The following is a 12,781-nucleotide window of genomic DNA, read 5'->3' on the forward strand; positions in this document are numbered from 1 at the left end:
TACTGATATGGCGTGTTTGCTATTAGCTCCTTTAATTTTGGTTTTGTGCAGGGAGAGGAGTGAAAATCTTCGTGTTTAAGCACGATTTTCTAAACGAAGTCATGCATTTTTTCACCATAGTGTGGTATTTTGGGGTTATTTTCAAAACTTATTAAAATAGACAACATGTTCCACTGAAGAGAGCGGCAGAATAGCAGGTTATCTGTCAAAAAATCATGTGGGCAGTTTAGAGATGAAATGTATGATATTTTTCAAGTGATTAAAAAAGGAGCTTATGGAAAACATGTAGAGCTCAATCCACATCAGTGTACTGGAGGTATCTCAGAGGTGGGAACAAAAAGTTTATTTTGTTTTGCTAATTCTTAACTGCATCTCATAAAATCAACTCAGAAAAGCAAGATTTATTATTGTATGCAAAATCAGGCCAGATCATAAATGCTTTTCACCTTCTGATGACATCAGTTAGGTCCATTGCCTTCAGCCCACATCTGTACTGCTAAATGAGAAAGGGCCAGGGACTAGCCCCTGACCCCACGACACTAACTGGCCCCAAATATAATTCTTAGGTCTAACACGTCTAGGAGCAGATTTGTTTTGGCAGGAGTCGGTACGAGCAGCTCAGAACAGAGCCAGGGAATGAGCTAATGGTTGAAGGATGTGGACAGTCTTGGGCTAGTCTTCAGGTCCATGGCTGGGCCATTTTTTATTTCACAGCGTAGACATGGCCTGAGAGGGCTGTAAAGGGAGAACATGAAAAAATACTTACAAATAAAGTGCTAGAGATTGAGGTTTGATGTTTGATTCTGCAGTTGTCGTTTTCAGCTGGAGAAGGGCCAAGGTTAGGAACACACGCCTGATGCCTTTTTAACTTTGCAGCTTATTTGTATCAAGTACAATATTAAAAAACATAACTCTGAAAATAATCGTAGGAGAACTTTAGTAGATATTTTTCTGTTTACTTAATCCTGGCAGGACCTGCTTGTCTTAAGATGCCAGTAATTGCTGGGAATCAGCCTAAGTTTCTATATTCTGAAGTGTACAAGTCAGTTCAAGATGACATCTATTCTGATCACGTTAGCAGTTACTTTGTAAAAATCTCTGACATTCCATTGACCATAGAAAAGAGTTGAAAACAGTTTAGATACCTGTGATTTTGAAAAGTATCTGATGCTTTCTTTTGAATAATTTATTTTACATTTCCCTGTGACCGTCTATACTTCTTGTTGATTGGCTTTTTAGAGTGGGGGGATAGATATTAGCTAAGAAGCTGTGGCATTATTTTAGCAGCTGTAATTAGGTCCTGTTTACTTGAGGACTAAAGAAGGCATAGGAGAAAAACCAGGAAACTCTTTATCAGGAGATAAAACCCATCTTTTATCTCTGGTTCTTACGTTATGTAAAAAAGTTAATAACTAAGAAGTTACAGGCAAAACCTTGTATTTTCAGCTATACTGAGACTGCAAAACTTTCGTTAGTGTCAGGTTGCTTAGTGCTCTGATTATATGATCAAAGGGGAAGTTACCTTGCCAGGCTAAGCTAGACTGTTGTTCAGCAGAAAAAATTTACGATAAAGAGTAGAACTAATGAAGACAATGGCACGAAAGAAGGGGAAGCAGCAGGAACCTTCAGGATATATATAGGCATGGCCAAGTACTTTGCTGCAGCCATTTTGCTTGCAGTGCATTTCAGAGCAGTGGCTTTGCTGGCTGAACCAGATGGTCTTTGCTGGTACCTTCTGGACGTGAGCTCTCTCCTGGTCCCTTCTATTGCCCTGTCCACACACAAGAAATACTGTCTTTTACATACTGAGCTTGATGTCTTGAATTGCTATGGATTGGCAGTGGTTTTATGGACCCAGGCTGATGCTGCATGTCTTAAGGTACCATCCAAAAGTTGAGTTTTAGAAAAAACTGGACTCTACCGTGTGTAATTAAATAAAGCAAAATGAGGTTATCTGCGTAGCTCCACCTGGTGATATTAGACAGTATTGCATGCAGACCGGGTCAGAAAAATAAAGGCGTTTGTGACAGGTTTGTAGTAAACTAGCACTGAAAAGAAAGTGTGTAGTAAACTACAAATTCGTTCGCTGTTAGTAAAATACAGTTTATTTATTTATCATAAAGAATTTCAGAACAAAAAGTATTTGAGCATCAAAATTTGAGCATCAAGTTTTTCTTCTGCAACAGTAGTCTCTCTCAGTATTTACATTTTGTCACAACAAGAAATTTTTCAGTCAGTAATTTCCACCAGAACCTGTCCAAAACAATGAAATTCATTCTTATAAGTACAGGTGATTATGCTAAGTATAACTCATTCCTTTAAGATAAGGTGGGGGTGGGTTATGGATTGGAAGGAAAATCCTATGGAGGAAAAACTATTGAAAAAATGCATTAACTAGGCAGTTTGATACAAAGTAATAAACCAAATATTTCTATGTCTTTCAAAGCTTGCAAAGCAGCTGGGTGGTATCTGCTTGGTGGTCAGAAGTGTTGCTAAAGCATGTGAGAACATACCTGAGCTACCCGAGACACTGGTAGCAACTCAACGGTGGGAGCACTGGGTGCCCTTGCTGTGTGACTGTGGTTCTGAGTAGGCTTGGGCAGCCTCTGATACCAGAACTGGGGAGTGCTGGGTGGAAATCAGCTCAGGTCGGGCCTCTGCAATTGCCATAGTCAGCCACACGCAGTGTTAGGAGAGGTGACAGTTTTTTGGGAACAGGTAAAGGAAAAACTAGGTGAATTTTTAAGACCCCTCAGCCAAGCTTTCCTAAAGGAGGTTTAGGGAAGGGTCGAGGATGAAGGGAATAAGAGCAGAAAGAGAAAAAAAGTTTTTTCCTAAGAAATAACATTTTCTGTAAGTGAGGCTGTGCTTTTATGAACTTGTGCAGAACACGTTAGAGCGTTGCTGAGCTCCCTGTTTTACTTTGTGTATCTACAAGTGTGAGTAGCTTTCCTGGTCTCAAAGTCAAAAACTAACAAAAATGGAGCACAGTGATGGAATGAGAAGGGAAGTCTGTCTGGATGTGGTCTTTGTTTCACATCTCAAGCTATCACATTTTACATTCATCAGGATATTTAATCCATGTTAATCTTTAAGCATCTAAGTGGCTTTAAAGAAACAGGTTCATATTTAGCTTTAAACACATGAAAGAAATACCTTGTCAAATTTGTGTGAAGTTAAAAATGGTGCTGGGTCAAGCACTGTCTGATGGCAGATTTCACTAGCTCACAGCAGACTTTGGGAAAGCTCTCAATGTTAAAGGGCCTTTAGGGCTAGGAACAGGTACATGCACATATCTGCCTCCAGCTGACTGCAGCCTTTTATAGGGTCTCAAACAGATGTAGGGGCCCTCAACCTTAATAATAAATACCGATTGATTTTTGAAAAAGAGTTTGCCTAGGCTTAAATCTTGTCTGTGTTGGAGTCCTCGGCTGCAGAACTGGCTGAGTACCTACCCTCCTGCTTGTCTGCAGCTCAGCAAATCCTTCACTAATCTTTTGAGAGGCTGGTTAGACTACAGAGCAACTCACCTCGGACAAGGTAAAATTCCAGATTCAGGGTTGTCAGCATTTTGAAGCTGTACTCCTGCAATTCTTCCTCATTCTTTGTGTTTTACAGTTGTCAGGGCATTGGGCAAGGCGCTCTGACAGCTACTGACCCTTTCCATTACAACCAAATGCTTGGGCAAGGCAAGGCAGTATATTTTCTGGAAGACACTAAATTGTCTTCAAAATTATTTCCTTTTATTCTCTTTCAGTTGTAGGAGGTGACTGGAGGAGCAGAGGTAGTTAAGCCTTTTCTGTCTTCTCACAGTAATTATTTTAAACTGAGGGGCATGCTGAATGGGAATGATAGCAAGAAGAAAGACCGTGTAAAACATGGTACAGTTCAAACCAGATTTCCAACATGAGGATAAATTTTAGTTTTGCTCTTGTTTTTCACTTAGTTTTCAAGTAGTTCTTAGTTAATATTCTCCTAAATGCAGAAAAAGATGACTGTATTTTTAAATACCTTTTTAATGCTGCATGAATTCATTTTAATTTGGCACATAGGATGAGGGTTGAGACTGTCCGACTGGACACCAGTAAGACTGGGTGGAGAGCTGTTTTCACAGCAGGTTTAAGGTTATTTGAGATATGACAACATGTCCATAATTATTTTAGCTTGGATTTATGGCAAATTGTGAAGAAAAAAGTACTTAATGAGTTGTGAGTACCCCACTGAAGGGCTAAGAGGGACATACAGATTCTTGCCCAAGCATGCAATTCAGGTTGCTATCTAGCCTAAATACCCCTCTACCAGTGAAGGCACTTACAGCACATGGAAGTTGTTTGGGGTTTCAAAAATTAAATGCATGTGGAAGGGAGGAGGATGAAAGAGAGAAAAAAACCTGAGTGTATATTTAAGGTGGGCAGCCCAGCACACATATTTTCATATTTGTGTTAACATCAGATAATTTCTTAGAAGAGAGAATAAATTGAGTAGAATTTTATTGAGGTGTGGAAAATGTAGAAATGTTTTAGAGGCAATTTCCACTCTGAAATGCCTGAGGGAGCACCAGATTTTGAATAACCAACTTTGTCCGCAGCACACTTGATATAAGGGCATCAGTATGCTTCTAAATGTTGAGTGGACCTACACAACAGAAGTATTTTAAGGAGCAAAATGACATACCAGCATTTATGATTTCCTCTTTGTTGATAACCTTATTTATCAGCTATCTTTTTCTGTGCTCTCATGGTCCATTTCTGCCTCATACATGTAAGCCTCACTGAGATTGGTGGTGTTTCTCTTGGATTAAGGGTCTGCTGGCTTAGAAGGCTGGAATACAAAATAAATAAGCAGCTTCGGCATTACATATCCAGTGACTAAAAACTTCAGAGTGACTTAGGTGTTCTGGTTGTTGCTGAAAAATATTTAGTATTTTAGTTTAAATTATATTTATCTAGGAGAAATAGAGCTTTTCTGTGGGCATGTTTCTTGTTATACAAGGTATGTGTGCATATATTGTTATTTGGCTGGATTTTAAAAATGAGACATGTTGGCTATGATTCTCATTGATTATATAAGCTTTTAAGTATCAAAAATATGGTTTGTGTTTTGTAATACAACCTCTCTTTCTTTACTGCGAGGTGTATGTAAGAAAGTAGGGAAGAGGTGATGGGTTGAGATACTGCAAGACCCTGGAGGGGAGAGCAAGAAGGGTTAACATGTTGCAGGAGGTAAAAGGATGCCCATAAAGGGACTCAAGAAGGCGAGCAATACAGTCAGAATGGCAGAAGAGTAGGCGGATTTTTTTCAGGAGAATTTTGCCTAGATCTGAGATTGGGAATGAACTGAGACGCAGAGAGGCCACCGAGGATGCAGTAGTAGTAATCAAAACAGCGGATAACTATGGATTGGATAAATATATTAGTAGGAAAGTGGGTGTTAAAGATATTTCTTAGTGATGCTGTAGAAGAAAAGATGGCTTTTCACATTGGGAAAGCAGTGGAAGAATAGTTGGTATTGTGTGAAAAGTCTCCGATTACAAGGCTGAATGATCATAAAGGTAGTAGAGTTGTCCAGCGTGACAAAGACAAGACTGGAAAGGACATTAAGACCTCCCAGATTTCTCCTGCTTTCAGTGATGGCATCAGTCAGTCCTTTGCTTCCAACAAAGCAGAGTGCTTTGCCTTTGGCCTTTATTAGTTGCTATAAATCATCATGTCAGCCTCCAGGAGTGATGGGGCGGTGTTAGAAACCTTCCTTGTATTGAGAGCATCTCCTCTGGGTCAGTTCCAGTGCAAAGAGAGATTAATTACATGCGCATGAACTATCCTGCATGTTTTCTGTGGATAAATAGAAAGCAGATTTTAGGTCTGACAGTCAGAAAACTTTATGAATGCGCTTGAGGAAAAAAAAAAAAAGAAAAAATATTTAATTTAGAGTGTACTTTGTGTTGTTGCTTTTGAATGAAATGAATAAAATGTAGGAGACAGAGCAGAGATAGTGAGCAGTGATACCGAATGGCTGACTTGCTTTTAAAAGTCTCCTTGGGATGTTGTTGTAAAACTGCACAGTGATTTGGAGCCTCCTTAGGTGCTGTCCTTCCTTCATCTGAAACATCTTAGTTTCCGGGTGGTGACAAAGCCTGAAAGAAGAGACCGGGAGAGGAACTACTGGAAGTGAATTTCTGTTTGGAAATCCTCGGGCTGATAGAGAAGAAAGCTTCTGGGTCAGGAAGGTGTGCGCTCTTCAGCAGCAGTCTGAAAGGAAGGGTAAACCTAAAAACTGTCTCAGCATTGTGGCTGCTTCATTTGTGGTGTTTAAACTCATTAAAAACTCGTGGAAACATTAATCAGGAAAGGCGATGACCCCATACGCTGAGGACAGCACGCTGAATTCCTGTGTTTTATACCTTGCCTCTTGTAGCACGAATGTCTTCGCTGAAGGTGGACATTCAAATGGGTCACTGCAGTTGTATTTATTTGTTCTTCTTTCTTTTAATTTGAGGCAACAATGATGTATTTTCTTTCATTACCAGTTTGTTATCGTTGAAGTCAGTAACGGTATTCCAGTTTCACCATCCATCTCCCCCAAGAATCCCAGGAAAGACTTTTGTTTGCAACTTCAGATAGGTTTTTGGTCACTTGCAATATGGTTTGCATAGAAGTAGGATTAGATTATGCATATATGAGATAGGGTGTTATTGTCACACAGCAATGTTGGTTTGCAGATTTGGGTTGTGTTAATGTATCGTTATGTTGGACTGTGTGGGTGATGCTGGAGGCTTCTGTCAGCAGTGCATACGTGGTCCCCTACTGCCATTTAAGACTATGTGCAATGTCCACTGGGGCTAGTAGATGTGACACAGGACAGCATGAGACTCGTGTCCTCCTCAGCTGGCAGCTGAAAGCCAGTCACCCAAAATGGCACTGGCCTATGGATAACTGGATCAGACCCTACATATCCTACAAGTCAGAAGTATCTCCACTGAAGCCAGTGCAGATACTGGTGTGAAGGGAAGAATAAGATGCTCACTGGGGCTTGCTCAGAGGCAGTTACACAGTTTTGCAGTTGTGTCTTCCATGTGTTTTTTCATTTTAAGGTGGACATAATTGGGCAATATGATTGTGGATTAGCTGTGCCATCCGAATAGAGGGTGAGATCACTTGTTGTCATGACAACAAAAGATGGTGAGGTGTTTACTTGAAAGTGAGTTCTGCACAAGCGTTCACATCAAGCTGTGTCTGGAGATCAGTGTTTGAAGAACTATTCTTCAGAGAGTCCATTCCTCCTTTAAAATATTTGCTGTGTTTGTGCAGTTTTACCCCAGGATATATGGAAGACAGCTTTTTGAAAGCTTAACCCAGGACAGAGCGTACGCTTTTATTTTCAAAAGGCACTCTTTAGTTCAGTAATGGAAAACCTACCTAGACTACAAATAGCGGCATATGGAAAAGCCAGCCAGTCAACTATCTGCTGTTTATATAAAAGGAGTTTGTAGCGAAGAGACTTCCTTTTAAAATGAATCATATGGTAACTCACTTTTATAATCCTTTAATATCTTTTTGGCTTTAAAAGGTTGGATTTAAGAGCATGCTTTGTGATATTAATTTTATCTCACTAAGCTTTCCTTCGTTTATAAATCTGTGCTGGGGCAGAGGAGATATTATTTACTAATTCCTTGCAAGTGCCTTTTATACAATGCGTACTGAAAAAGAAGTGTGTATTTGATATTCAGATGGGGCAAACTACTACTTTTCTCTATGAGTAAATATGCTGTGTATAAAAAGAATTGTATAAGTGCTCCATACCATTAAATAGTTACCTGACTGCCTTCTTGTTGTAGTTGCCTTTTAGTGTGCTTTCAGCTGCTTGCTGTCCAGAAAGATCTTCATTACCTTTCAGTTAAGCTTATGAAGAAGGTGCATTTGGTTGTGCTCATTTAATATAAACAGAGAATGTTAACACTAACAAAGAGATATATAAGCTGCAATAGCCAGTAATGTTATTTGAAGTTCCTCAGTTATAGGTTTGGGATAAAATATAATGACAATATCACAGAATGGTAGGAGTTGGAAGGGACCTCTGGAAATCATCTAGCCTGATATGCAGCACACATATTTGTATTTTAAATATTTGTGTTTCTACAAGTGCATAATTGTAGTTAAGGAAGCTAAAGACAGACAGAGAGGAGTAGGGAAGAAGTTGATGAGAGTGCATAAATAGGACTTGCAGTTCTTACATGATAAGAAAATCTAGCTTAGTCATTTTTTTACATATCCAGTGCTGCTATTTGAAGTGAAGAAGTTTCGGTAAGGATTTAATACATTTTAAATCAGTTTTTTTTTCTGTTTGTTTTGGTTACGGCACCTAACTCAACTGTGTTAACGGCCCAGGAGTCACGGTGTTGTAATCCCCATTTAAAAAAAATGCTGATCTCAGAAAGAACTTGGCACTTTCTGAAGGAGGTCAGGACCTTGAAAAGTCAGATCTTTAGCCAGCCCTCTACATTTTATCTCTGTGCTTGTCTTTTAAATACTTCCGTAGTCCGTTAATCAAAACAAGATGTCTTGTTGCTTTGAATTATGCAGCATGGGAAATACTATTTAGTTATTTACTTTAGGTAGCAATAAAGATTGGTGTCAAAGGCTCCTTAGGTTAATGAGAGAGGCAATGTCAGTAATGGTGAGGAGAGAAACTGGAATAAGACCAGAAAAGACAAGTGGCATAACTGGATTTGTCAGACATTTGTAAACATCAATGGCAAAATATATATTAATCATCTGTTTTTCTTTTAAGCTTAAAAATTGTGAACTTGTGCCAGTTTTCTGTACAGCTCTTTTCTGGTGTCGTACCTGATGAGTTATAGTTAACTCATTTCCTCTGTCAATGAGACCAACTGGTTATGTTGGTGATCTGCCACATGTCTAGTGCTGGTGCTCCCAGATCCTCCCTCCTCCACTGACTCCATGTATTAGCTCTGATTGGAAAATCTCATTGGAAAGGAACTGTGTAAGACAGAGGCTGGGTTCTGGCATCCCTGTCAAAGGAATGTTGGTTTTATGGGGTGTGCAGGGACCTCAGCATTACTGCGTTTTCTTTTAGGTAGCCTGCAATGCTGCTCATCTGAATCGTCTCAAAAATACTGGAGTTGTTCAGGGAGTTATTGGATGATAGCTGGCTACGTGTATGTCAATCAGTGTCACCCTGAGACTATCATGGTGTGAGTTATGCCTGTGGCAGTATAATAGATGACAGCAAATAAAATTACTGGACTACTGCTGCACAAGACAGCTTGCCTCCTTACAGTGCTCATGTCATTCCTGCACGTGCTGAGGACAGGACATGCGGTCCATCCCATCTCCAGTTCTCCCCTGCCTTAGGCAGGGTCAGCAAAGACTAGAAGGAGCCAGCTGAGAAGGCACTGAAGTAGCAGCAAAGGCAGTGTGGTGTGTTGTGAGCAGGATGGATACCAGGCTGAGGGGATACCAGGGGGTGAGGAGGTGGGCTGGGAACAAGCAGTTGAGCCCCCGTTCCTTTGGCTGATAGACATGGATGATGCAAAGGGAATTTTACTCCTGTGTGCTTTCCCTTGAATCCCAGGAAGCTGAAGAATAGGAGATGGGGCTCTGGGAAAATATTATGATTATGGGTGATCTTGTTTGTCTCAATTCTTTAGAAGTCAAATAATTCTGTGTAAGAATTGACACAATCTTGCAACTCTGACATCCTTTCTTGAAGGCTTTCTATACTATTTCCTGCTCTTGTTACTATCTCTTCAGGGATTCCCCTTTGTATTTTATTCTCTGCTCCAGGAGCATGAAATTTGAAGAACAGCCTCCATATTGGCCAGCTGGTGCTAGGCCAGCCATCGTTTTTCATAGTCCTCTGGAGCCTACCTTGGATCTTATTTGCTCGGAAGTAGTCCCATTGATTGAAAATCTGGAGCAGGGAGCATCTTTGTTCTTTCTGATGATAGCAAGCCTGCAAAGCAGAGCAAGATGAAGAAACCTATCTGATATATTGATGTGTGAATTCTGATATGTTCTCTGTACAAGAGACAAAGATATGTACAAGCCAACTGAGAAAATAACAGTTGCAATGTTGGAGAGTAAGCAAAAGAGGTTTGTTCTTTTGCTCTCTCAGCTAGGAGTAGCTGCGAGGATGTGTATGCAGTTTATAATACATTGGTTTCCATTAAGCGTAAGAAAGGGTTGAACAGGTCAAGTATTGGAGTGATGATACCCGTACACACGTTGTAGTTAGCGTCAGTCCTTCATGCTGCTCACATTAAATTTTTCATTTTCTTTCAGCAGTACATGTGTGTAATCATAGAATCATAGAATAGTCTGTGCTGGAAGGGACCTTTAAAGGCCATCTAGTCCAGCGCCCCTGCAATGACCAGGGACATCTTTAGCTGGATCAGGTTGCTCAGAGCCCCGTACAACCTGACCTTGAATGTTTGCAGGGATGGGGCTTCCACCACCTCTCTGGGCAACATGTGCCAGTGTTTCACCACCCTCATTGTAAACAATTTGTTCCTTATATCTAGTCTGAATCAACTCTCTATTAGTTTAAAACTGTTACCCCTTGTCCTGTCATAACAGGTCCTGCTGAAAATATTATAGCCCCCCTTTAAGTACCAGTACCTTTAAGTACTGGAAGGCTGCAATAAGGTCTCTCCAGAGCCTTCTCTTCTCCAGGCTGAACAACACCAACTCTTTCAGCCTGTCCTCATAGGAGGGATGCTTCAGCCCCTGATCATCTTTGGGGCTCTCCTCTGAACTCACTCCAACAGGTCCATGTCTTTCTTGTGCTGAGGACTCCAGAGCTGAACACAGCACTGCAGGTGGGGTGTCAGGAGAGCGGAGTAGAGAGCGGGAGAATCCCCTCCCTCGACCTGCTGGCCACACTTTTTTTGGTGCAGCCCAGGATACGGTTGGCCTTCTGGGCTGCGAGCACACATTGTCAGCTCATGTCCAGCTCTTCATCCACCAGTGCCCCCAAGTCCTTCTCCACAGGGCTGCTCTCTATCCCTTCATCCCCCAGTCTGTATCGATACCAGGGATTGCCCTGACCCATGTGCAGGATCTTGCACTTGGCCTTGTTGAACCTCATGAAGTTCATATAGGCCCACTTCTTGAGCTTGTCCGGGTCCCTCTGGATGGCACCCTGTCCCCCAGGCATGTCGACTGCACCACTCAGCTTGGTGTCATCCACAAACTGAGGGTGCACTCGATCCCACCGTCTATGTTGTTGATGAAGATACTAAACAGCACTGGTCCCAGTATGAATCCCTGAGGGACAACACTTGTCACTGATCTCCGTCTAAACATTGAGCTGTTGACCACTACCCTCTGGATATGACCATCCAACCAATCCTCACCCATCAAACAGTCCACCCATCCAATCCATATCTCTCTGATTTAGAGAGAAGGATGTTGTGGGGAACCGTATCAAAGGTGTTACGAAAGTCCAGATAGATGACATCCGTAGCTTTTCCCTTGCTCAGCGCTGTAGTCACTCCATCATAGAAGGCCACTATGTTGGTCAGGCAGGACTTACCCTTGGTGAAGCTGTGCTGGATGTCTTCAATCTCCTCCTTGTCCTCTATGTGCCTTAGCACAGCTAGGAGGATCTGTTCCATGATCTTCCCAGGCACAGAGGTGAGTCTGACAGGTCAGTAGCTCCCAGGGACCTCCTTTCTACCCTTTATAAAAATGGGAGTGTTAGACTATTGCAAACAGATGGAATTTTAGATAGTAGCCAGGAGGAACGGCTGGCTTGGGTTCAGTTGTTGGGTAGAAACACATCTGGGTCATAAACTGACAGCCATCCAAATGTAGAAGTAAAGGGGTTGCTGATAGTTGTAAAAGAAGAGTGAATCGAGTATATCCAGCAAGTTTGCCACATGGGTAAGAGATGTTTCATTGTCTCTTTTTGCCTTGCAGGAAGAATGCAAACAAATACTGGCTCGGCAGAAATCCAGTTCCCAGTCTGATTCGCATGACGATGAGATTTCCCCTCCTCCTCCCAACCCAGTGGTAAAAGCCCGACGCAGGAGAGGGGGGGTCAGTGCTGAAGTGTACACTGAGGAGGATGCTGTTTCTTACGTCAGAAAGGTAATGTGTTACCATCTGTCTGAGATGTACAGGACAATCAAGTGACTCATATTTTGCTCATAATTTGGACTCATGGGTCAGCCTTTAGGATGGTGTCCTCATGTCGGCGTATGCATGGCTCAAGCATTTTCACGCTCAAGTTCTTTTGCTGCCTCCTTGATTAAGTACTTTCCCCATCAATGTGGCTTCAACTTTCTCTGTTTCCTTTTTGAGATGCCCTGCTAATCTGTTTCCCCCTCTAACTGGGTCGGTAATTCTCAGCCATTTTCTTGGTATTCACAGACTCTGGCAGCTTCTGAGTTTTGTCAGACCTCACAGTTTTGGAAAGCAGCCTTTTCTATTGCTGCTTTTCCTGCTTTTTTTTCCCCCAAAAGTCACTTCTAGCTCAAGTTTTCTTCTAACCTAGGTAATTCAGATTCCCTAGGCCATTCAGGTATATGGTTCCCATGTTGGTTTGGTACCACCTAACCCATGCGTTTTTGGAAATCTGGTGACTATGTTTGGGCGATTTTATGTGACCGTTATCTTTGAAGAAATGCCAGTCCCAAATTGGGTAATATCTTCAGTAGTGGCACTAATTTGGGCTTCTCTCTTTTTCACGAAAATACCTAGCTATGTTATATCCTTGATATCTCTTAATAACTCTGCAAAATTTTTTTTTTAACTGTCCA

General features: G+C 41.5%; 1 protein-coding gene across 1 annotated transcript in view; it reads left to right on the forward strand.

The window, feature by feature from the left end:
- PRKAR1B (protein kinase cAMP-dependent type I regulatory subunit beta) overlaps nucleotides 1–12,781 on the forward strand; it is a 99,186-nt gene that overhangs the window by 2,178 nt on the left and 84,227 nt on the right. The window contains exon 2 of the mRNA XM_086472968.1: nucleotides 11,940–12,110. Within this exon, the coding sequence (XP_086329094.1) occupies nucleotides 11,940–12,110 (171 nt within the window). The remainder of the gene's footprint in view (nucleotides 1–11,939; nucleotides 12,111–12,781) is intronic.

Source organism: Leptosomus discolor, chromosome 14 (genome assembly GCF_034619465.1).
Source record: "Leptosomus discolor isolate bLepDis1 chromosome 14, bLepDis1.hap2, whole genome shotgun sequence".
Taxonomy (NCBI): Eukaryota; Metazoa; Chordata; class Aves; order Leptosomiformes; family Leptosomidae; genus Leptosomus; species Leptosomus discolor.